We start from the raw sequence: 27,346 nt of genomic DNA on the forward strand, positions 1-27,346 counted from the left end.
ATAAATAGAATTTATCTGCCTATCAAAATATTAATGATATCGAAGCCGCGGGCGCGTTTGATGTTCGACGCGACGTCGCGAGGAATCGTCGGAAGTCGTAAATAAGTTGCGTTATGATAACTTTGGAGTTGACGTTTAACGACGTTATAACGTTACAACTCGTTAACAACGTGATTGTAGTCCAACGCAAGCCTATTTCTGTGAAAAAATAAACGCCGAGGAAGATCGGCTAGGCTGAGGCTGTGTTTCCACCAGAGATGTGTTGTGTTGTTTTGTGATGTGTTGTGAAAATCCCTTTCCTAGACCAGCACTTTAGCGTACCATCCACATTGGTATTCCGGCTTGTTGCTTTTAAACAATTTACATATTTATCCCTGCTTTTTACTTTTTGTTAGTGGTAATTTATTTATGTATTTCTTGGTCACTTATAATTTAATTCAATCTATTTTTATTTACGTGAAGATAAGTGGTTTATTTATTTATTCATTTTATTTCTTTATACATACATTTGTGCATCGTTCCGTGAGTCACAGACGGTTCTGGCGGAAAATCAGCGCTGCTGACGTTTAACGTCACAGCATGGTGCTCAGTCAGCGACCGTTTCGCTTTTGCGGGGACACCCAAATTGTGTATTATGTTACTATTTTCATGGTTTTTCATATATTACTTTTTTTTGGTTTATTTGTGTGTGATGTGTACATTTTATTGTATTTGTGTGTCTTCCGTATTAGTGAATAAATTTCTTCTTTCTTTCTTTCTTTCTTTGTGCGAGGATAAGTAGATAAACGAAGCGTTTCTATTGGTTCATGAAAAACATACCTTTCTCGCACCATATCCTCGCACGTCTCTGGTGGAAACGCTCCCTTAGAGCGGATCCGGTGGGAGTCATGAGGTCATGACCACATGGGGTCTGTGCTGAGTTTATAGGACAACAATATATTTCCAAAGTCATTGATTTTAATAAAATCAAAAGCTTTCTGCGAGCTAACAAATAATATTCCATGTTAAAGTAAATAAGTTTCCTTGTTTTATTTGCAAAAAAAAACAAATTGACCATATGGTCAATTCTTCTTTAGTACCTATGTTGTATATCGATATACCGTCCACCCTAAAGTTGATAATGACGTGTCTGTCAACTTGAAAGTTCGACTTTAGCGACACATTCATTTGATAGGAACTTGTTTAAAAATTAATAGACCACTTATTTCGCTGATGGTACGGTACATATATGTATATATGTATAGTGATTCCATTCTCTTTTGCAGTTGTCATTTAATAATGTAAAGTAATAAAAGGGAGTAGGAATGGCAACAAATCCATTATATATATATATTTTATTATGAGAACAATAGATTATTACCTATTTATACACATAGGTAGGTAATAATTATACATAGGTAAGGTATAGAACTTTACGGTGAAGGAAAACATCGTGAGGAAACCTGCACAAGCCTGCGAAGCGATTCAATGGTGCGTGCGAAGTTCCCAATCCGCACTGGGCCCGCGTGGGAACTATGGCCCAAGCCCTCTTGTTCTGAGAGGAGGCCTGTGCCCAGTAGTGGAACGTTTATAGGCTGGGATGATGAAGGTATAGAACTAACTATATCCTGGACACAAAACATCACAAAAGATAGGAAAACGGATTAAAAAAAGCAACAAAAATTAAAAAAAAAATACAAGCTTTTATTTAGTTTCATCTGTCCCGTTGTCTATCTCTCTGTCTGTATGTCTGTCAAGTCTGTCGTGCAAGTTAAACGACCAACTTCCACTAGTTAGATTGACTTGAAATTTGGTATACTTATGTAAATTGCGTGATAATACAATAATCTGATAGTGACATCCTGGTAGTCTGGCCAGGATTGTCTCCACAGGACGGAACTCTTCAACGGTTAACGGCATCGACTTGAAATTTGGTATGCGAATGTAGTTTGGGTGACAATACTTGTAGTATTACTCGTGTGTGTTATCGTGATAAGTCCTGTGCGTGGTATTTTGACTAATACTAGTACAGTCAACAAAAAGTACAGTCACCAAAAAAGCTTGTATTAAAAATGACATCAGCAACACCGTCGGCATCCTGAAATTGGTCAAGGAACTCTTTATTAAAGTAACTCTATAACGAAGAACCCTAATTAACGTGTACGTTTGTTGCAGAACACCGTTTGGGCGTGGAGGCTGAGCCGCCGGCTTGCGAGGCGCGACTCCTCAACGGCGACCTCTGGAGGCGCTTCCATGACATCGGCACTGAAATGATAATCACCAAGGGGGGACGGTAAGTACCATTAACATTACATTTTCTTTAAGATAGTCTTACCTACTTGGTTCTCTGCCTTTTCCCAACTGAAGATTCCCAAATGTTTCATTTGCCATATAGACTTGTTATAAATGAAAAAATGTTTACTTATTTCGTTTTTAGCTGACATAGTAACATCAAAGTTGAGACCTCCTTTTAAGTATAATAAATAATAGGTACTACTTCCCTACTCTTAAGTTAAGATTGTCCTTGTGTTTACGAGTCGGTAAAATTCAGACGTCAATTCGCCGGTAACGTTCGCATCACAAGGTTCCGCATTTAACCAATTACTAGGAATTATAACCATTAATTAGTAATACAACGGCAATTAATGTAGCTATTAATGCCCGCCATGTTCTACCGACCATGTCGAATATTCCTAACTAGCTGTAATTATGTACAGATTTCAATCTAAATGCCTAATTAGTTATGACTAAATCTAACATGTTTCGATGCTTGATAGACGTCATTCGGAGTAGAAACTGATGACACCAAAATAAAGCTTTTGTTTAAATTTGAATTGATCAAATCATAATTTACTGAATCAGGCGTTAATTTGCGAAGGTCCATATCAATGAACTAAAAGAATTTCCTTGCTCACCCGCGACTATCGTAGGGTCGCGGATGAGCAAGGAAATTCTTTTAGTTCATTGATCAAATCATGTCGTTAAAATGTGCTCCGGCGATGTATTTTAAACATTGCTTATTTTTTGTTTCGCGGTAGAATAGTTATGCATATTGTAGAGCACTGAAAAGCAGTTCTGTGCAACTCCTAGTTAAGTCGCTGCTTTAATTGGTAAGTGAGTTTTCTTAATAAGTATTTCCATGAATTAGTGCTGTACATTGGCAGCGCGGTAACGGCCCGGCGAGACGTAAACCTATTAAATATCTCACTCCGACTAACCATCTAGTCAATTAAGCGATGCAGCTGTCGCAATTCCAGAATCAAATATAAGAAAACATATTACTCGTCATAAATTCAAAAAGGTACAACAAAAACTTAACGAAAACCCATTAGGGCTGCCGAATCTGACGCGGGGCTTGTTAACGGATAATTTGGGAGCCCGGACCTCCGTCATAGACAAAACAAACAGCTGCCTCGGCAATTTGTGCATTTCTCTAAATGGCCGAGCACAAATTACAGCTTATTATAAGCTTGTTTGCTTTAGGATGGTACCCCCACAATTATGTTTTTTACGGGATCGATAATGTGGAGCGAGCAGTGAAGAAATTATACAGGTCGGTCGTCGTGAGTCGCGTTGCGGCGGTCGCCCGCGCAGCAGCCTCCGAGCCACTTCCTCATTAGCGACGCTCACAGCCCTGGCCCTATACTACGAAGAGCAAAATTCGAACTTCGATCTTGCCGTCCCGCTGACGCTAATACGACAGTGAGAGGGACCGTACGATACGAACTTTTATTTTTGAATTTCGTAGTGGTCCTCCTGCCTCCGTGCGCAGAAGAAAGTTTGATCGATAACGAATGTCGCCGCCGTCGGCACCAGAATAATAAAAAAAACACTGTAATTAATGGCGTGTAATTACTGTTCGAAAGCTAAGACACGTCGCGTCGCCAGCGTCGCTGTTATTAAATATCGCCGCAAAAACTAGTGGTGTTCGGCTCCGAGCGCATGCCCGGGCGGTGTCCCGCGCGCCTGCGCCGTGTCGCCGCTCTTTTTGCGCCGCGGATAATTAGCCCAGCTCATCCGTGCTCTTGTCATCTCCTTAACACGTTTTTTTCGTGAACGGACGACCACCGAGCGGTTAGCATTCCAATAATTTACCGCTTTATCCGACCGTTTGGTGAATCTCGTTAGCTGCGCGCCCGTCTAGAGGTCACTTTTGTTTGTTTTGTATTAATGATGCCGCGTGAGAGCGGCCGGGGGCGCGCCGGCGCCGGCCCTGGCGCCATGCGACCCGAAATGGCTCAAAAATATTTCATTTATTCCTCGCATCGAGTCCTAGACGTAATTAAGTTATTGAAACCACGTCCATACAAATAACGAAGCGTAAGAACTACGAAACGAACTAAGTCTGAGTGCTTTTAGTGGTTGTTCAAACAGCTGAAGCGGTTTCCTACGTTGATTAGGCGAGGTTCGCGAGTGGGCCGGCCGGTGAATTGGTAACGCAAACACGGGGATTTGGGCGGTTCGTTTGTGCAGGCTGGCTGCGGCGGAGTTAACACCTGCGCGGCTGCCATCTTGCTCTATGTGTTTAAATTTTGAATTTTCGAAGCTAACAACCTTTCTACCTGTGTCGACGAATAGGCGTCGAAGGGCGTCGGAGACGTGGCTATGTTGTAGCCTGCTACGACACATCTGCGTTTTTTTATGTTTTTATTCGACTTAATAATTGTAAGCTACGTTGTTCAATACAAACCAATCAGACAGGTCGATCTGGGATGCCCATAGATTTACCCTAGAGCGCAATCTACACTCCTAATTAGTCGACAACGCTCCACAATACAGTGATCGACTACTTAGGTAATATGTAAGTCACTTTCTCAACTAGGTACAGTCAGCATCAAAAGTAGCTACACACTTTTATACTTTGTCGTTTTACAGCCACGTACTAATCGCCAAGCAAGATTGTTAAGATGTCAATAAGACAGAGTAAAAAAGGGATCCGCTACTTGTTGCTGACTGTAGGTACGAATTAGATGTGTTAACCAATCAATACAAGTGATATATTTAACACAATGTCATTATTACTACCTCATGGTGTCCCAAGACATGCTCTAAGACTAGTATTTGTACTTCAAACATTAAAGAAGGGACAATATTTTTATCCTCCTAATCCGCCAGCAATCGTAGACTGTTGGATAACAGTTAATTATTTAATAGCATCCAGTAATGGTGCATTAGTTTATGCTTGTAAATCTTTACCCTCTTCTGTTTACATTACGACACGCCATAAGTTTCTCGTCGCTTTGGGTCTAGCAAAAACATAAAACGTAACGTAAATTGGACAAATCTGACACAGTCCATCTGTCCGCGGCGGATAATACTCGACCCTCAATAACCGTCCTACAAACAAACACTGGTTCGAATAGACTTAACTTGTTCTATTTGTTTTTTCTCCAAACCGAAATATGACAAATGGGCGCGCCCGCGCCGCGAGCTCGCTCGCGTGTCGTCGCGCGGACCTCCCGCCATTTTAAAACAAACATACAACACAAAAACTCGTTATTTATTCTCGTGTTATTCGAGGGGAAGGGCGAACCAAAATTCGCTTGAAAAAATCATAAGTTATAATTAAAAATGTCTGAGGATGCATCTCCATGGTTTAGCTACCATGGTCAGTGATCGCGGCTGAACTGAACTCAAGCGGTGTTGCGCTCGCGGTAAATCATACGAATTTATCATCATTCTATGAAACGTTTATGAGTGAAAGACGTATCGCGCCTCGGATCTCGTCTCCACGATTTCGTATTACGGCGGGCTAAGCTCATTCCGGCGCTTGTTTTAACAGAAATACCGATTAATTGATTCGATCTGTGTCGTAATTAAAATGGGTGATTAGGGCGCGGGGCCCGGCGCCGGGCGCCTCAAAGCGTCGCCGCCGACATTCCTTTTGTTTTACCACGGGTCGTTTGTCGCCTGCGCGCTGCGCGGCATAGCGCGGTCCCTGTCGCGCGGGGCGCGGCGCGCGCGCGCCCGAGCGGGACGTGCGCGGGCGCCGACCGCCTGCCGCGCCGCCGGCCGCCCGCCGCGCGCCCCGCCCAGCGCACGCAGCACTAATAATCAGATTATGACAGCCGCATGCATGCCGCATCCACCGCCAGCGCCCGCTCCAGCAGACGACATCAGACTCCGCATAGACCTGCCAACGGCTCAGATCAAACATATTGATTGTCGGCGCGGCGGCTCGCTTAGCGCTACTCGAATACTAAACTGACATAATGCTTCATAATTTTTGACTATGACTTTATCTGATTTGAGGAGTGATTGAAAACGTTCAGTAAACGCAATAGGCAGTCGTGCGAGCAACGTCAATTACATACCTACCCACTGACATACTGTGTAATCCAGCAGAAGGTGCGCCGCTGAGTGCTAAAGTCTACGAAGCTGTAAATTGCTCTAAACACCTTAATACCTATCTACAATGAGGTTGTTTGTACACCTTTTAAATTGATTGAAAACGTTTACTTTAATGATGGCTTACATGAAATCACGGGACATTTTGTCATTGGACAAAAGCGTAACGTCATTGAATGTAATGGGTAATTCCGGCTAAGAGGAGCAAACGTGGGCCCGGCATCCGAAGCACGCGCCGAGCGATCATATCGCGACCTGTCATATCTCCAGGGAACCGCCGGCGCGCGTCATTTGTCACAGAACTCCTTCCATTGCGGCCATCAAAGGCGCTGACTCGGCAAGTCTCCAGCCGCGTGGCGATGTAGTGCGCGCACGACCGCAGATCCATCACGCGTCTCGGCGCGTCATCGCCGGCTCCCGCACCTTGCCGCCACGGTCTAAAACAATCGACGATTCGTGAAAAAACAAACACGAAAACTATAATTCGAATTTAGAATGTAAAAAATACGCGTTCCAGCGTTCGGGCGCATGATTTGTTTTTTGCCAGACGACAGCGGGCTGATGATAATTTCTCATTAGGTTATAACATTTTTGTTGGCCGAAACGTCGTAAATTCCTCGAATAATTTAGGGAAGAAAGTGGTCGTGTTGAAGATGTTTTGTTTTTATGGCGCCAACGAGCAGCTCGGGTTAGATCGGTATCTCCCGATACAAGCATTTAACCCATGTTACGTGGAACTCGGGGATAATTCTCACGGCCACAAACGTTCGCTAACAAATTTTAATGCGCGCGGCGGAGGCATCTGGGGTGCCGAATTCCACTAATAAAGTGGGCTTGATTAACAATTCAGCATTCATTTAAAGCGTCAACTGGTGTTTTTTTGGAAGAAATAAATGACATTTCATTTGTTTATTACCTACTTTACTTCGAAAGATGACGTCATTGCGCCGCTGGCACATCTATAGCGCGCAACGGGTATTACGCAAGAATGTCTACAACAAGACACCACTTTGGTTCTTAAAAGCTTTTTCAGGTAGTTAATTTTTGTCATGAAATACCTTCTCTTAAGTCGCTACGCTAGTGAACCTTCATGACAACTTCCTTGGGAATGTAGAGTGGTGGTCCCCTTTGTCATCCACATCGCAGAGCTAGAATCCGGCCGGAGTTCGTAATTGGCAATAAAAAGTGCTGCAGGTCACTTTAACATTAAATCCCTTAGTCACCTTTTATATCACCCAAGGGAAGAGCGGGGTTTCTAAAACCAGAATTAAAATATCTAATACACAATTTTTAGAACTGGCACAAAATATTCTTTGAAAGCAAGAGTCTTTGTTTGGTACTTCGAGTCACTAATCACGCCCACCCTTGGTACTTGTGGTGACGTGAAGTGGGCAACGCGGCTACCGTGGCGTCTGAGGATTACCAGCACCCGGCAAGCCCTCACGTGCACGTGTAGGGCTCTACGTGCTCATAACGAGGGGTGTGCTCGTCTTAGTACTATCTGTTTTTGAATAAAACTCTTTCATTCTTTCTCTACGCCACTCTTTACGGGAATCTATATTTTTATATATATTTTAATTAATTTTCAGATAATTACATCCATGCCATTCCATTCCATCCATCCATCCATTCCATCTATGCCATTTATGGGAATTTTTAATTTTGAGTGTTTTTGTGTTTGATGTACTCTTTAATTTTTTTACGGATTTAGGTATTCCTGGGTTCTTTTTACTCAAAATCATTGGCACTATAAATTTGGCCGAAGAAAAAAGTCCCTTAATTTTTTGTCAGTTTCAACCGTGAAAACCTCATAAAACTATAGATAAATTAATTAACTAGGTACATATCTAATAAATATTTTATTGGTTTTTTACCCATAATTAAATGTCTTTGGGTGGTCGCTAGCATATTCTTAATAACATTTTATACCGTTTTACATTTATAGACTATTTTCTACATATCTTAATCATAGCAGTACACGTAGATACAAAACTAAAGTAAACTTAACTTAAAGGTAACATACAAACACGATACGATGCGACTGATTTTTCACGACACGACTTTGCATCGAGGAACAATGGCGCGTCGTAGCACAACGCGACATCGTATAGTGTTAATGTGTAAAAGTCCTAACCTGGCGGTGCTAAGTGGAACATTTCTTGTCTCCAAGAAGCTGTTATGTGTATGAGTGTATACAGGGTGCGTCGTCAATCATAACAGCCGTAAAAAGCGCGTCACGTACGATCCGTCGTATCTGACATTCTATACTTACATCTATGAATTTGTTACATTTCACGCAAGATCATTAGAGAGGTTGAGGTAGGCATACACATAACCAAACATATTTTATTCCAAATAATCATCAGTAGCTCGCCTTAAGGCTCGATTTTCATCCCGATGCCGGCTCCCTGAGGACGCGATAAAATCAGACGCGGGCGTGTCGTCCGCGCATGTAAATGTGACGCTGGCGCCATGCGCTCGCGCATGTCTCAGGATAATATGTCTAAAAATCAATATGTATTGCAAGCACAATCAATCGAAGTATAGGTAAGTACCTTCGATGTATACAGGGCAAGTTGCCAAATTTATAGTATCTGTACGAGAAAACTTTCTGTAAAAGAAGGAAAAGCAGACGAAGAAAAAGCAGGCATAAATTGACCATACCATCTTGAATCAGGATGGATTGACCATCTTGAACAAGATTCTTGATGGAGAATTCGTAAGCTCTGTTAGTTTAAAGAAAGCAACAAGTAAGAGACCCTTTTCTGGCCTACTTACCGAAAAAACGTTTTGTTTTTATATCACCATGTAAGTAAAACGAGGAAAGATCCTTTTAAATTATGAGGGTCATTTATCTATCTAAAATATCGATTATTGATATTCACCGCAAACGATTAATTTCAAAGAATTCCGATTTTAATGAACTGCTAATTATATTTTCAATTACGCATGTTTATCATTCACTAATACAATTTCTTTGGATTGTAAAACACTTTCTAATAGAAATCCACATTTAATAAGTAGAATGAAATGTGAAGGTACCTATAAATACGACAAGTTTTTACTTCTTTACTAATTATAATTTAGAATAAGAATAAATTTTATTGAAACAGTTAATTTACATTCATGAATAGATTAAAACGATCTAACAAATATAGCGCTGCGGCAGATTTCTTAAAAAACAATTTCCTGTGACACCTACACTAGGCTAGGCCTGCAATGTCCTGTAGAGTGACACTACACCCTTTACTAATTGTGACGATTCAAGTGACAGGCATCTATTATAATCTGTATAATTAAACTTCAAAGTTTCCATGCATAAAATGGACAATAGACAATAAAATACAAACAGCATCAAATTTTAACAAGAAAGAGGGTACCTTCGGTGTTAAGAAAGCGTGTGTGTTAATGTGTTTGTGTGTGTGTGTGTGTGTGTGTGTGTGTGTGTGTGTGTGTGTGTGTGTGAATATGTGTGAGTGTGTTTTCGTCTGTATACCTGTTTCATAATTTAAAAATTACAATTGTAGCCATGCGATCTTTTCCGTTTCATACTAATTCAATAAGTTAAGCCATCCAAAGACCACAACTCTAACGTCCCTTGGCGACAGAGCTGAGATGTTGCAAAGTTTATTTGTACCTACTCTTTGATATATCATAAGACGCAAATAAGGCCCAAGTCGTTTTCCAAATTTAGAGTTTACCCTCGGCAATGGAACCATGAATACACGTTTATTTAACCGTTGGTCATAATCTGGCAAACATGTGACAATATCGTGAGCAATTATCACACACCGCAGAATAACCAACTGCCTCACGCTGAGGTCCTCGCTTTCCTTGTATAATGCATAAGTCGGATACCTTCGCGGCCTCGCATGCATGACCTTCAGCAGTGAACGCTGAGCTCTCTCCAGGAGCAACATGTGTGTGCTGGCAGAACCACCCTACACTGCAATGCAATAAGTGATAATGGATTGAGCAAGTGCAATGTATGTGGACTTTTATCCATGACACTTCGTAGTTTTTTAAAAATGTAGCATAGCTTCCTAATTCGGTTGGCGACAGCAACAGCATGCTTGCCAAAAGTCAACCTATTGTCGAGAAATATACCCAAATACCTCGTAGAAGCGGCTCTCTCTATCTCTTTGCACATACATATTCCCGGATCCACAGCCGAAAGGCAAGTATGAATACTTAGGCAATTTATAAGATAGTTTAGGGGCGGTGGCTTTTGTTTTGTGAAAACAGAGGAAATTTGACTTCTGCGAGTTAAGCGTCAGTAGATTGCTTTGCAACCATTCTGCTACACGCGAGATCCCTTTTTCGTCGTAGTCGTAGAATATGACCGCAGTGTCGTCCACATAACACAGAATACTTGCATTGGTTAATTTCAAATTACAAAGGTCATCGTATACACACAAACAAAGCCGGGCCCAAGATGCTTCCCTGTGGGACGCTAAACGCGATTATTGAGGCCGCTCAGTTTACTGTCGATCCTCACACATTGTGTCCGGGCTGACAAATAACTCTGGATCCAATTAAGCGGGATGCCGCGAATTCTTGACAACTCCAGCTTTTTAAATAGAATTGGAAAAGAGACCGTGTCAAAGGCTTTAGCCAAGTCAAGAAACACCCCGACACACACTTTTTTTGGTCTAAGTGAGAAGATATAGCTTCAACAAGAAGTGAGACGGCGTCCTATTCATTCCAATTATTGGCATTAATTGCGCTTAGGTATCCTTTGTAAAGTTATGGATTCCGAAAACTATTTAATGTTCAATTAACAAAGCATTAACACTTATTACTGCCCATGAGGAAACATTGAAATGTTTTTATTTTTCCGTGTCTGCTGCCACGTGCGACAACAACGTCTCTCCGACACATATGTTAATATAACCCTGCGATTCTCTCCTTCCAAATAAATCGATACGCGTGTCACTCAGGCCCAACAATCACAAACAAAAACATTGGGTACGTATCATACCTAATATATAAAATTGACATGGATCTCTGCAAAATGGCAGCATCAATCAATTATAAGAAAACTTGTTTGTGCCATGTGTTTCGGGAAAAGTATTGTACACGACTTTATGCACTTAATATTAAGGTCGTTAATATTTTTGTCACTTTGGACTTCATCTTTGCACTTGACTGTACGAATGAGCAAATGTATGTTTTGGCAGTGTAACATCAGCCAAAGGCTATAGATACCCGTGTAAGGGAATAAAATATGCCCCTGACATTCATTGGCTAATAACGTCAGGGGCATATTTTGTTCCCTTACACCGGTATAGCCTTTGTGGTCTACCACCCTAAAGTCGATAATCGTTTGCATGTCATAAAACAATAATGCCAATAGACGTGTCTGTCAACTTAAAAGTTCGACTTTAGCGACATATTACTTTGATAGGAACTTGTTTAAAAATTGGTAGACCACTTATTTGGCTGATGGTACAATGACTAAAATATTCATTTCGGGAAAGTGCGCTTTACTGTCCTGAGCCAAAAAGGGTTACATACATATAACGTTTCTTTCACATTAACGTAGCTTGTATACGAGGAATGATCCGAGGGTGAGCCACCCGCGGTTCGTGCTCCCGCGGTCCCGCGCCCATAAAAGCCACCACCGGGACGACGCGCGACTGGCGGCGCGTCAAGTGTATAAACAATACATTGCGCGTATTATCAGTAAACACACGCGCGGTGAGCGTCTCAACCATGCAATGAACGTGAATGTCGCTCGATAATCGCGTGTGGGTAGAGTCGTGAGGCCGATAGCATCGCTCGCGCATCGTGATGATATCGCCGGCTACCGTGCGATAGCGGGGTGGGTGGGGACCCACGATTCCCGCATAAGCGCGTCGTGGTATCATGCCGGGTCCTGATGGAGCCTTTTGATGAATACGAAGTTTAAGGGTTCTAGGTAGACGTGGGAGAAACGGTGTGGAGGAATTTCTTGGTTTTCGTGAGTTGTCTGCTTTATTACATACCTATTCAAAACCGACATGTCTTTTGCTGCGGAAATCTAGCAACTAAAAAAAAGCAACATACAGACGAATTGAGAACCTTCTTCTTTTTTAAAGTTTGTTGAACTCTATAGGCTTCTAAGGGCTATGTATGTACTTTCTTGATTTTTATCTTTTGGCCATCAAGAAGCTCAGATTCATTTTCGAAATTTGTTAGGATTAAAATTTTCAACTGATAACTGATAGATACCTTCATGTTTATAAAGCATTCTATCCCGGCATTCGATCGCTTATGGATTAAATTTACGAAGAAAGTGATTACGAGAAGAAAAGATTTTCCGTAACCGTCCCAAATTTTAAGAAAAATCGTTGCTTATACGTAGAAACTAAGCTTCTTAAAGCCAGTCAGCCAATAAACTAACAAATCTACCGTTCACAAGCAAACACCAACACTACAATGTAATTCACGCGTCGACAAATTAGCCGAGACACCAGCGGTTTCCGTGAAATGTGTAACAAGTGTTCAATGTCAATAGCACGAAGTGGGATGTCGCAATCCATCCACTAATTGCTGCGACGCGGCGCGTTTGAACTCCACACATCAGGCCAGCCTTGGCGCGATTCGCGGTACTGCGGGCCATGGGGGCGGAGGAAGCGGGAAAGGGTTTAAATTTGAAAGAAAAGAAAGAAAGAAAGAAAATAATTTATTTATAACAGCAATGACACATAATAAGTAAAAATAACAATAGGAAATGTTGCCGCTATAAAAAGGTCCCGGCTCAGCATATCGCTGGTAAAACCAGCACTGGTCTTACAGGAGAGTGCAATTACGGAAAGTCACACAAAAAAAATCAAAGTGAAATCAAATACAAAAATAGTTACGAGACTAAAATATAAGTTGGCTGTATAGCCCACATTATCATGGCAACAGTACATGTAATGAAAAAGATAAGAATACATTGACATATGACATCAGCAGACAACGCGAAATAAAACCAGAACAATGTTGATCGCCATTAAGGGGAACAATAATAATAACAATGTTGATAGAAATTTGAGTTAAAACGATACGAATAAGAGCTACGAACAGGCTTAAAGAATAAGAGAGCTTAATTTGTGAATTAAAACTAACAGAGTAATACAGGCCACAAAAATATTACATTTACTCCAAAAATAGCAAAACAAACGGAGGGATGGGACTTTGTTATAAAGAACTCATATGGTTTTACTTGAGTCACGCGTTTAGAGTGGATCAGCAGGAAAATGCGAGTGAGGCAGAGCAAGAGATGTTATGGGGTAGGTAATTTAGGTCCCTTGCTAAGTGGCTCACCTCAGCGGTCAGCTCGCCGTCCGTCCGGTAGGCTGCAAAGACCATCAGAGGCTAAAACCGCATTCACATTTATCTGTCGTGTTGTGTCATGACGCATCAGAATGGTATCGGTTTCATACATTTTATATGATTGCGTTCACATTTGTCTGATGCAGTGTGTTGTGACTTGTGACGGCTTGTGTTATGTAGCATCACAAGCTATAGAGAGAGAAAGAGACAGAGAGCATCAAAACACAACACGATAGATATATGTAAATGTAAAACACATCGGAGGGCCAGGCTAGGTAGTATCGTGCACTGCAGCCCTCACACTCAGGCGGCCCTCGGATCCTTTCCTGCAAATTATAAAAAAACCCTAATGGTGCTTTAACCGCAAACAACGCCATGAAAGAAAAGCTAGTCAATGAAAATTTGGGAGCCCAATTTCTTTTTGGCACCGGGGTCCTGGGTTACATAGCTACGCCACTGGGCTAACACCAGCGATCCCAGGATAAAAGTAAATTAGGTACGGTTTTTATGGGCGAATAGAATGTTTTTTCTTAATTAATAGACTAATTAATTTGTTATAAAACGAGATTTGCTTGACTTTTTTTGTGACAGATACAATTACAACAACTACTTACAACTTGGAACACAGTTTACAGAAAATGTTAGGATGTCTAAGGCAGTGCCTTTCACAGATCAGAATAAAACACTAAAGAAAGAAGCTAAATATGTACTTAGAAAATAATTGACTTTAAGCTTCGATAACCCAGCTCAGGCCCCTGGGAAACCAACTTGGATCAACATCTACTCGTAAGAAGCTGTTTAATCACCAACCTATTGAATGTGCAAAAAATTAGCTAGGTAACTTTACTACATATGCTTGCAAAGAATTTCATGGTGAGAACGATGAGATGTACAGAGAATGAAAATATTTCATGCCTCGTACATGACTACCTACATGAGAAACAAGATTAATAGTTGCAGCTGTGCTATGTCGCATGTCTTAAAGTATACCTACGGCTACTGTCCAGCCAGATGATTAATGAATTACCTGTCATTTAGTTCTTCAAGTGAATGGATCATGCAATCAGAAGCCGATGACAAGAAGTCGCGGACTTCGTGTGTGTTCCGTTAAACTTAGTTTTCAATGGGATGCCCTCACATAGGGATTTTTGGCATTTGTTTTGAAATGTACGTGATTCCGATAGTATCTTTATAGAGAAAGAAAGAAAGACAGAGGAAGATTTATTCAAATAACAAATATTCAATATATGCATAGAATAAAAATAGTGCATTTGAAAAAAAGGAAAACTTACATACATAGAGAAATAATCCTTTTATCTCTTAAGATCCATTCATTACATCCATTATGGATTTACAATAGGGCCCACTCAGAAAAATGTTGCGACAAGCCGCAATGTCACACATATTGCGATCGATTATTAGCAGCCTTTTCAGCATGGTTATTCAATTTTATCAATTGAATTACTTATAAGTAGCAAAACGCGTCCAAATCAAGGAGAATTTTCTCTTTTCTTTGGGTTATTTTTTTTTGCCAATTACAGTTAATAGGTACCTACCTACTAGACGTAATGTTTTAAATTGGACCCTCATAGGTTTTTCAGCTTCGAAACCTAGACTTACGTTTCTAGGCCACGTAACTCGCTGCCCAATCTTACTTAGGCCACACACACCAAATTAATACCAATTAACACACACTGGCTTAATTGTGAATCGGCGCAGACTCGCGTGCGGCGGCCTCTTTGTCGGCGTCACTGAGTGCGTGTGCGCTTTAATCCGCGCCGTATCTCTCCCTTCTTCGAAAATCCTAAAATACTGGCGCCATTCATTCGCCCCCTTGAACCAAAATGGATCCTACCACCCAGGCATATGTCTCTGATTAACTCCGTAAACCAAGACAGTAGCAGTTCTAGGGATCGCGGCATCACGGTAGGACGAGCGCAGATCCTGTGCCTGATTGATAGTCGTTTGTTCTGGTTTGCAAGCGGTTCCGCGTGTTGCTGACAGGTCTGCATAAATAAATGATTACACTTATGTATATGAGTAGGCAATTGTTCTTAACCAATACCTATCACTTCATAGATGTATCGAGAGGTGTAAAGTAATGGGTCAAAAAACCGATTGTTCTTATTTCACTTTAAGGCTCCTTGATGAAATATTTATACTGCAATTGAATTTAGAAAGCAATACAACCTATTTGTCATGTATTCAATCATGAAATAGTGATAAGAGAGCTCAACTTTTGGAAACACTCGTAACTTACCTTTTTTCTGTTGTGTTCTTCGTTTTCGTGATTGACTGACCTACCGCTATCTCCTGGTTTTTAATGTGTCGTTAGATTGGCAAGGGATAACTAAGTGTCGTATTTATTGCTACTTTTAACAAATATTGTAGAGGCGGCCCTTTTTAATACTGTCCCAAATCCACAAGGCCATCGCAACATTCATTTGTGTTTAGCCGAACTTAGAAAAACACGATAAGCTATTACGATTCAACAGCTACTATCTCGCCGATCACTATCTCAGATAAAATCTCTTGTTTGAGATGATCATCAATTCTTCCTTATATCGCAGCTTTGACAGGATTATAATTAGAAACTGTCCGTCCTTATGGTTTGTCGTTTTTAATGTCACTAGTCGGGTCCCATACTGCGCTCGCATTTCATTAAGTTTGAGGTTAAAAAATGGTGTGTTCTCATAAAACAGTGATTTATTTGGGGTCGGGAGCTAACGAGCGATCGCCACTGGTCCCGAGTAGTGTTGCCAGGCGTCCGGATAAAGCCGGACATAGTCAGGCTTTTTAGTTGCGTGCGCAGCCAAATTAGACTTTTATTAAGCTTTTTTATTTGACATTTTTTTTACATTTGTCGCGGTTTGTTTCTGTTCAGCACGTCTCATTTTGCATATCGTTAGCACAAGCGAGATAGTGAGCGGCCTAGCACTTTTCCTTCGCGTTCCAAACTTTTTTTACCTAAAGATCCGACTAAACTATCTGGTCAGTCCAGCTTTTCGGTTTTAAAACATGGCAACCCTAATCCGGAACGCATGAGCAATACAACTTCACGCATGATTATGACCACGTTACAGATCAATTTTTGGGATTCATTTGAATTAGACAATTTGTTTTTTTTTATCGGAAAGTTCCATGTCTGCTCCTTCTCGTATGCGTTTTGTATCAGGCTAGAGCCATTAGAAAATCCATTAGAAAGTCTCGTAAGTGTTTTTCACGAACGTGATTGTTTGGATAATTCTGAGAAATAAAAAAAGAATTTACTTACTCGCTTATGATACAAATAATAGCAAGCAGCTAATTTCGCTACTTTGCGGTGTACTCGAGACAAGTACCTACTATCATATCGTCAATATAACGGTACTTTTACAAGCATTACAATCAATTACCCCGTAAAATAGCTATGGTATCTAAACGGCCGTTGTCCGAGCGGCGTCAAAAGGCGCATAATACGCTATAGATGGACCGTCGATAAGCGCCTGCGCTTTGGCGGCGCTGTCAACTGATTTACGCGCGGCCCTTGCCCTCGCAATTTACGGGCAGCGCCGGCGCCGGCGCCTCCTGTATGCACGTAATCAATTTCGCACTCGAAATAAAGTAGCACTTTGTAATCAATCAATTTAAGTACCACATCCTTGCGGATTATGACTCAAGATTAAACATTATTAAAACTCAGCTGAAATCAAACCAATCTCAATGTTTAAAGCCATCACATTGATTGCCGATATCGATTCGGCAAAATCAATGGGATAACATCAAAAGTTAATTAGCAGCGGTAAAGGCTGACGCTTTATAATTTGCAGCCGTAATGCAATCTCGTTGCAATTAAACGCAACCTTGTCGGGCTCAAGGGGCGCCGGCGCGGTGATTAAAAATTTCCAATTTCTCCTACGGCGGTGTCCGGGAGGCTGTAAATTTGGCGACGAGTAGCACATAAACATGTCACAGGTGCTCTCTGCGGGCGAGCTTTGTCCCGGGAGTCCCGCTCACGCCCGCCCGCGCTCCCGCCGCGCGCTAGCTCTGTACAAACTACACTAACGGGTAAACTTGTCTCTCAAAATTACCTTCCAACATGATACTTTAACGCGCATTAGGATTCACTCTGACGCATTTTACCTGTTTTTGTTCACCACCTGTCTGCAAAAACCGGCAAAACACCGCCGATAAAAAATTAATAAAATATTTTTTCTGTCGCGATCGTTATGATTGAAGGTGGTGTCGCTGATTTTAGACAAAGAACGACAGATAGACGATGCCCATCAATATGCTAATACGGCGTTGCACCGCTCGAGACGATTCCGAGACTTTTTTGTGGCCGGCCCTAAATTGGTTTATTTGTTTTGGTTACGAGTGTATTGCTTTAGAAGTGTAGTTTGTTTGGTTTGCGGAGGCGCGCCTAAACTGCATATGGAGCGCTCGTTTTCGGATATTACAAACACAAAGCCCTATGAAAGCATTTTAAAAACTGTTATTTTTTTCTGAGCGCGAATTTATTGACTTTAAATTTTGACATCCGTGTCACAACTGGATATTTGTCAGCGAGAATAAACATAGTACTTATATAGCGGATCGGAACCGCCCCTGATATGTAGCGGAGAGCATTGTGATCGGTATTAGTTGCTGATTCATCGACAACAGTTCCGTTCTGGCTAACAACCCACTTAACTAAAACAACAATGACGGGGCCTGCCTCAGCCGCGGGCGATATCAATTTGTGGCTGCGTCCGCGCGCCCGGCGCTGCGCAATACCGCCATTGTCATGCGCGGGGTGTGCAGCGCTCACGCTGCCCCGCGCCCATCACGATAGCTGCACGCAAAGCTACAATTAACACATGTGATCACACAACTTTTTCTGTCGAACGTCCCACACAAAAACCGGTACTATTTGTTGACATTAGGAGTTCATGTCTACGATTCAATGTCATGCGATAATAATTGATAAGTACCTGAAGCCGCTTCTTATAGTTAGCTTCGTAGCAGAGACAAAAAGCGTGGAAGGGTCGAGCCGTGGGATTAACACGTCGGTCGGTGATTCACACGGCCGCTCTCACAGGGTTAGTGAACAATTTGACACTTCCAGGTGTCCGATTTTTTACCAGCCAGGTTATGGAGGATTGTTTGCTCAGCCTCACATCTGGGCGGACGGAAAAAACTGGCCGGACCTCTCGTGTGTGCGCTAATGAGCGCGGGTTAGACTGGATATATGCATTCTTATGTTTTGGCTCTCGAGAATCGGAGAGTTTGTTTATCTTTAAAGTTACAACCCGCAGTGTAAATGAAGCAGATGTCGTGGGACAACGACGGGGTTGTCACGTTAACGACGCCTTGCTGCTTAACATTGAACTTGGGCGATAAAAAGACCATGAAATTAGCAGTAAAGATAGCAGTAGCGTAGGATAGGTTAGGGTGAAGGAGAGGGCGACGAGTAACGCGGGCAATATGGCTCCGAACTAATCTGTTGCTACTTGTGAACGTCTCGTAAATTTTACCACAGATTTATAGAGAACAACGTTTCTCTGACGGCAGATAAGGAGCTAATCAATTTATTTAAGTCTTACTTGATGCATAGAATCTTGACATGTTAATTAACAGACTCATGTTGTTACTTCAAAGTTTAATGAACTTGAGCAAGACTTAATTTACGGACACAACCTGTTTCATATCAGCAATTATCAGCTTTTGAGCAAACTAATCTTTTCCGCTTCGGCTTCAATAAATTTGAGCGACATCCGCGGCTAGTGCTGTGTCAATCGGTTTTTGCCGAATGTTTTCGAGTGCGGATGTTAGAGCGGATGTGACCGTTTCGGCTAGGGTTGTTCGCGCCTCTGTGCGGCAATTGGCGGGTTGTTACCGATTTACGACCCACTCTAAAGTTTATTCAAACGTTCTGGTGGTCCCATTGTTTGTGCTTAAGCTGTGCCCGCCGCCCGCGACGGCAGGTCAGCCCATTCAATTTCATATTACAATGAAGGAATACCTTAACTATTCCTATCTCTTTCCAACTCTTCAGTCAAGCGATAAGTGAGAGAGAGAGACAATGCTCAATCGATAAATATATTTTTTAAGAAGCGTTTTAAATCAAACGCTTCGGCTAAATCATTTTGAAGTTGAGAACCCTTTTTATAGAGTCCGGATTTTATTGTATCTTTATTACATTTGCATCTCATCGTATAAATAAAGACTTTAAAACAAGAGATTTCATTTACTTAATTTCAAAGATCATTTGAAGTTACCGTGTAGGTCCTACTTACAATAAAGACAAAGGGATATTTGAATACCATCTTTTCCGTTTCGCTGTACTAAGGTATCTAAATTTAAAAAAAAACTTAAAGCCTACCGCAGACATAGTTATCAGCAAAGGAAAGCTCGAGCGCAACTTTCGTATTAAAATTATCTATGCTGTACCTACTTGCTATAAAGTACTAAATAGGTATATCAATACACATTCTGCAGTATCGACTGCGCCGGCGACTTCAAAGACTTCACAGTCGCATTATCTGTAGAGATAGCGCATACCTACAGTAGCAAGCACAGATTTGTCAATGTACGGTCAACAGAAGAGGCGTCGGCGCACACACTTCGGTATTGAACGTATTTGTAAACCGTATGACATGTTTGGAGGGGCTTAGTAAACATTGTCTGTGTTTGGGAGAGAGGTTTTTTACTGATTTGACGCATTTGGGATGGAGTTACGTTTTTGAACATTTAAAATGAAACCTTTTTATGATTCAGTGCAGAAATTTTCGTTGTCTTGGCTGTTGAGTGGTTTCATATGCTACCTTAATAAAATAAAAAACGTTAACAACATAAAGGTTGAAGAACCAATTCATCTTTTTGAAGTTAATCCGGCTCGAGCTCGAAGGACCAACATTATATGGGGGCTGCTACCAAATTTCCGTAGCCTAGTCCTGTTGGTAGTATAGGTAGTTGATACATTTATATTGGGATACTAGCTGTTGCTCGCGACTCCGTCCGCGTAGACCGTTTACGTCCTATTCTCAGGATTACCGAATATACACAAAAAAAAAATCGGTCAAGCCGTTTCTGAAGAGTTTGGTTACAAACACTGTGCCACGAGATTTTTTTATAAATATTTTTACTGGATGACAAACGAGCAAGTGAGTCTCCTGATGGTAAGAGATCACCACCGCCCATAAACATGCGTTTCCAACCTAGAGGCCTAAGATGGGATACCTCAAGTGCCAGTAATTTTACCGGCTGTCTTACTCTCCACGCCGAAACACAACAGATATATGAGATAAGAGTTCTAAAATACTGACTAACAGCTAAGGAAACATCTATGAATTACTTCATAAATTTAAGAGGTGAAGGGAGGTCTAAAAAATAATAATAATAAGGTTTATATGACATAATTTAGAGATGGGCCTTATGTCAGCATTAAAATTTAAAAATCACATAATATTATTCTGTGAAATTACGATTCACACATATCAAATGACTTAGGTTTTCATTTGTCACCTCATTTTACCGACACTGGCATGATTTTTCACTCCACTTTATCAGTAAAGTGCTCCATATTCCAATCCTCTGCCGCTGCGATACGTAAGGCGGTAGCGGGCATCGTTAACATTTAATGGCAGCTAATTCTGATTCTGTTAATTGACCCTCTGTCGGTGTATTATCAGGCCACTGCATTAGCGACCTCCCGGAGACTGATAAGGCTGTTATGACTGATGGACGTACGGCTTTTTAATGGAATGCGTGAAAAAGTGGGAGTTGTACGAGTAGATTATCGGTTATTGAAGTTATCGAGGTTTTGTTAGTTAATAAGTCAATTTTACGCGTTGATGTAACCATTTTGAGAATATAAGAGCCATTTTTTAATATATTTATTTAACTCGCAACGAAATATTTATAATTATATGGCAGTAGGTAAATATATAAATTGCAAGTTTTATGTTGAATTTCGAACACTTCTAGCTGTCGGATTGCTTTGAAATTTGATACCAAAAATATACACAGTAAGTTAAAAGGATTGATAGAATTGTTTTTGTGACAAACGCAATTGATCTGAAGTGGCTGATTCCATGCCATTAATGAAATACAAAATAAAAAATGCAAGCTAATCATTCCATAAATAATAATTCAAGAAATGTGATTGCTACACTCGAAACAGCTTGATTCAGTTCTTGACTCTTCTTACTATTTTTACTCTACTCGGACCCACTCTAAGCAACAAGTCATAAACACAAATTACTTAACTACCGAAACTCACAAAAATTTACAACATGCAATTAAAAAAAGGCTAATTAGTTTGGAAATCCGCATCAATTTTCCGTCCACCGTATTTTACGCCCAAAGTATCGGTAATTCGGTGTAAGTACTGGCAATCAGTCGCTGGGCGGTCTCTCGATAACGCAGGCGCCAGATGCATCCGACTTTATGACAATGTCGTTTTATGACCGAACAAACGGGTGCCAAAAGGTCCTCGTTGATCAACACTTTTACTCTATCACACACTTTATAATCACGATAAAATGCTAACCCCATTGTCGTATAGAAATGTTTGTTTATCACCTTTGTTTCGTGAATTGGAATTTATGAACTTTTGTTCGGGAATTAAGTAAGTTTAGAGCTGTCTGTTGCCTCCGTTGTCTATTAAATAGTGTTAAGTCGGCTTTGACGAAAGCTTTGTCAATGAACAAACATGCCTCCCACGCGTGCACGCTTCGGAGTAGGCACTTTGATTGCGTACTGTCAATTCCCCTTTTGAGGACTTTGTGACAAAACCTACACGATTTCGAGTTGACAGAATAAAGATGTTATAAATTTGACACTAATTTCTGTGTTTACCGTTTCAAGGGGCTCGTGTAGGGGCTTGCATGATAAATAAAGAGTATGTAAATAGTATCTACATATATTAAGTTAGAGAAGTACCTATACATACACAAGGTGTTCTAAAATTAATAATAATATGGAATTTTTCTGCAGGTGAATTAGATTGACTGAAGTTCAGACACTGAACACTGAATAAGTATTTTTGCCTAATTTCAGTTGTGGTTGTGTATTCTAAGTACCTAGATAAATTCGTAATTGTAGAATGAAAAATGTTCTCTTTATTTTTTATTCTAATAATTCAAATTTCAGATTGATTGTTAAATATAATTATTTATAACAAGGAATGAATATGACACCATCTCTTTTGTTACAGCCGTATGTTCCCCTCCCTCCGCATCTCACTATCCGGTCTGGATCCCCGAGAGGAGTACTGCGTACTCCTGGAGCTGACTCTGGTGGGGCGGCGGCGCTGGCGCTGGGCGGGCGGCGCGTGGGCGGCCGCGGGGGGCGCGGAGCCCCAGTCCCCCCGCCGCCTCATGCTGCACCCCGACTCGCCGGCGCCGGGGCACCACTGGACCGCCAATCCCGTGTCATTTAGCAAGCTCAAGCTCACGAATAATACGATGGATGCGCAGGGACATGTAAGTAGATTATTTAACCGCTGTTAATTATTATTTCGATTTTCAGTTAGATATTTTACAGCAACTAAAGCGGAACATAAGTTCTTAGAAATGTGTGTTTGTTGTTTTTCATTTGTTTGGAACAGTTTATTTGTTTGGTGTTTAAAATTACTATGACTTTAGTACTTGCCGTTTAAAAGTATGATATAATTTTTCTGAAATTTAGTTCGTCAACACGTCTTGAAGAAAGCTGAACAAATAAATACAAAATTGAATTGAATTTAACAATATTCTGTAAAATTGTTAAAGGTACAAAGTTTTAAAATGGCTTACGGTACACCTACACATAAATACATCCTCCTCATACCCGAACTGTCACATTCATATAATATTATCATCATCATCATATTACGTTACCCACTTATGCCAGTCATTATTTTATCATCTCATATTATTATATCCGACAGAGAACTAAAGTCATCGACATAGCTCACCGGATAAGCAAACTGAAGTGGCAGTAGGCCGGCCATATCAGCCGAAGAACCGATAACCGCTGGGTAAACGAGTTCTTGAGTGGAGACCGCGAATCGGCAAGCGTGGCGTGGGACGCCCTCAGACTAGGTGGAGCGATGATCTTCGCTGGGTAGCTGGCAGTAACTGGATGAGAGTGACCGAGGACCATGCTCAGTGGCGTGCAATTGGAGAGGCCTATGTCCAGCAATGCACTAAGATAGGATGATATTATTATATAAAGTTACCAATGGTGCAATCAATAGAGGCGACTTCCAACGGTTACTTCTGTATGCAATCAGATCTGTCATTCTTACTAGCACGAAGTCACAACCGTTTTTTGAAATCTTTTCATATTTGTTCAGATTATATATATGTCGGCGGCCGATCGTAAAATCCGCCAGATCACGAAATTCCTAGGCATATCGTGAAATGCCGTCTTTTAACTTCTTAGTCATGAAGTTTTATCAGTGTGTGAGTAAGTACTTCGTGCAATATTGCCTTGTTCTTTGAGTCGTTAGATATTTTTTTATATCTATTTTTTGCATGTGGTAGGACCTTGTGCAAGGTCCGCCCGGATTGCTACCACCATCTTGCTCGCTAATCCTGCCGTGAAGCAGCAGTTCTTGCACTGTTGTGTTTCGGCTTGGAGAGTAAGACAGCCGGTGAAATTACTGGCACTTGAGGTGTCCCATCTTAGGCCTCTAGGTTGGCAACGCATCTGCAATAACCCTAGTGTTGCAGATGCTTATGGGCGGTGGTGATCTCTTACCATCAGGAGACCCATTTGCTCGTTTGCCATCCAGTCGAATAAAAAAAACCTAATAGAAGTTGTTAGCCAAGTTTAATAATGCTTTGAAGTTGAATTAACATATTGACTAGAATTAAATGGGTAAAAAGCTTTGGTCATGCCACAAGTTGCCAATAAACTGCTAACACGCTTGCAATTTTTCACACATTGTTGTCGATGTCTTATGAAGTGGATTAGAGTTTTAGAGTATTACGATAAACAAATATTGAATATTTGGCTTATTATAATCGCATTGCACGTAATCAAATATACCTAGAGAATCTGACCAGTAAGTTTCGGCCTTGCACGAAGTTATCGCTTATCGCGTTTTTTTGCTAAGTATGTACCTAAGTGAATCGCAACTGTACCTACTTAGGTATGTAGGCTGTCACAACCAATTTTAGCCGTAATGCTCTTATTTTGTTTGAAAGCTATTAGTAAATGTCAAATTAAAATCTTGATTTCATAGAATTTAAACAATAATAAGTGAACTTTATTTTGATGCTAGTTTTAAGTTAAAAGGTATTATTGTATATTTTCTATTGTACTTTGAGCTTTGTATGCTGTTTTGAATAAAGATTCTATCTATCTATCTATCTATCTATAGTATGAAGTGAAGGACGTAGGTATATAGGTACTAACTAGGTAGGATACATTAAATTTGTCAGCATAACGTAGAGTTCTTAGCCCCTGCTCACTGATAATGCAAATCTCTACAAGCATGTAAAGCATGCTACTTCTGTGTTATCGTAGGAACTACCATTATATTCTTATAATCTGCCTTTTTATCAAAACAAAGAATAGTTAAAACACAGGGAGCCACATTTTACGACCTTTGACTTGACCAAAAGTACCAAAGACACGTCATAACCTCCACGGCCTCTCGCAGATAAGATTAACGATTTGCGCCACGAAGAATGTCCCGGGTACTGGTAATCGCTGCTATTGTCTTGGTAATTGTTCGAGACGCGTCTCGCTGATAAACGGCTAACAGGTTTACGAGTAGGTACGTATTGAAACTTAGCTATTGTAATTTCTATAAAAAAATAGCTCTTAGATTTGCTCCGCTGACGCATCCTTAATCTTTACTCATAGAGACTTTCAATAACATAATGTACAAAGGTATCTACTTGACTTGTTAGACTTTTTAGAACGTTGATGTTACTGATCGAACAAATTAACATAAATAAATAAATAATAAGTAAATATCATGGGACACTTGACACCAATTGACCTAGTCCCAAACTAAGCAAGGCTTGTACTATGGATACTAAAAGCAACGGATAAACATAGGTACTTATACATATTAAACATCCAAGACCCGAGAACAAACATTCGTGTTATTCATACAAATATCTGCCCCGGCCGGGAACCGAACCCGGGACCTCAAGCTTCGTATGTCGGGTTATCTAACCACTTGGCCATCCGGTCGTCTTAAACATTGCTTAAATACTTGAGCAAAAGTGTTACGTATTACTTTTGCTATAGGTACCTACCTTATTTATTTTAAAATCTTGGTAGGAAAGCCAGTGTTAAGTACCTAACCTTTTTACATAAAGATAAAAAAACATAACATAAAATATTTAACTTAATTCAATTTCTATAGCCGTCAGAACGATAAACGATGTTGTTGAGAGTTTTGTCCTATCGTAGGTATCTATTACCGGTGACTTTAATATTATTTATCCCATGCCATAGCCTTAAATTGCTATCTACACTCCATTTAAACATCTAAACGTGAAGTCGTGGAATATGTTTTATCTGCTATTGGGCAGCTATCTATACGCTTCATCTAATTCCAGCCCAAAGCATCAAAGGTTATTTCCGCACCGAAATCGATTCAAAGAATGATTCCATTCAAGCGCTTAATAAAGTCGAACTTAAGATAGACCACTAGAATCACATACAAATACAAACGAAATCAATAGACAAGAATCGAATCTTACATCGAGACCAGTCATGACTGCACACTACCTCTACATAAATTTCAAAGGCAACGCCTCCCATACCTTGTCTTGTAACAACATGACGTAACTGCACGCAATACTCGATCAATTCAGAACTGTATTAACACGTGCTCAGAATCCAGTTTGTAACAACAATCTTCCTGCGATGCGGCGTTTACGCAACGTGGGCGGGTAAGGTTACCTTTTGAGCTTAGCTGGCAAAAGCAACCCAAGGAATTGATGGTAAAGTTGAAATTTGTATGTGGTTTAAGTTCGCCGCAGGAGTCTTTTGTACAAAGAAGCGTTAGGCTAACGCCACACCACAGATGGCTTAGTTACAGTAAAAGCATTGATAGATACTCAAATATATGAGACATATCAAAATAAATAATAAAATAGTTATACCTACTAAAAGAAAATAAACATTTGAAAAAAAAAACAAAAATCAAAACGTTTAATTCTGCAAATAGGGCGCAAAGGGCTCTTTCATATTAGGTACTACCTACACTTTTTTATACTATACTTACCACGTTTTCAGAAAGATTTCATGGCCAAGAAGAATGCGCCACAAGAAACTTGGCAGAAAGTTTTTTTTTTTCAATATGAAATATAAAAATTACAACTAACTATTTTAATATATAACAAGGATGTATGGGGTGGGCCGCCTACATCGTACTGAACCAGCGTACCCAGTTCCTTGCTTCGCTTGGATTTGCGTCCCATTTTTCAGTCGTTTGACGCCTCACAAAAGCGCAACTAACTTGTCACTCATAAGGGAATGTACAGCATACTGGAAGCAATAGTCGTACCTACCCCAGTCTTAATGGCTCTTATTGCCACAAAATTGGGGTATTAGAGTCCATTAATACCAATCATAGTTAGTGTCTATAGATCAATCTAATAAAAGCGTCTTAACAGCCCGTCTCGTCTGATTCCTGGGAGGCTACTATAAAATTCAAAAATCGAAGTTCGTATCATACCATCCCTTTTACTCTCGTACTTATTAAATAAAATTTAGCGTCAGACATTTGTCCCGTCTGTCAAAA

At 40.6% G+C, this 27,346-nt stretch overlaps 1 protein-coding gene across 1 annotated transcript in view; it reads left to right on the forward strand.

Moving 5' to 3' along the window:
- Window positions 1-27,346, forward strand: part of LOC141427965 (T-box transcription factor TBX6-like) — a 48,837-nt gene that overhangs the window by 4,925 nt on the left and 16,566 nt on the right. The window contains exons 2-3 of the mRNA XM_074087582.1: window positions 2,155-2,272; window positions 22,808-23,075. Coding sequence (XP_073943683.1) covers window positions 2,155-2,272; window positions 22,808-23,075 — 386 coding nt within the window. The remainder of the gene's footprint in view (window positions 1-2,154; window positions 2,273-22,807; window positions 23,076-27,346) is intronic.

The sequence above is a fragment of the Choristoneura fumiferana genome, chromosome 5, assembly GCF_025370935.1.
Source record: "Choristoneura fumiferana chromosome 5, NRCan_CFum_1, whole genome shotgun sequence".
Taxonomy (NCBI): Eukaryota; Metazoa; Arthropoda; class Insecta; order Lepidoptera; family Tortricidae; genus Choristoneura; species Choristoneura fumiferana.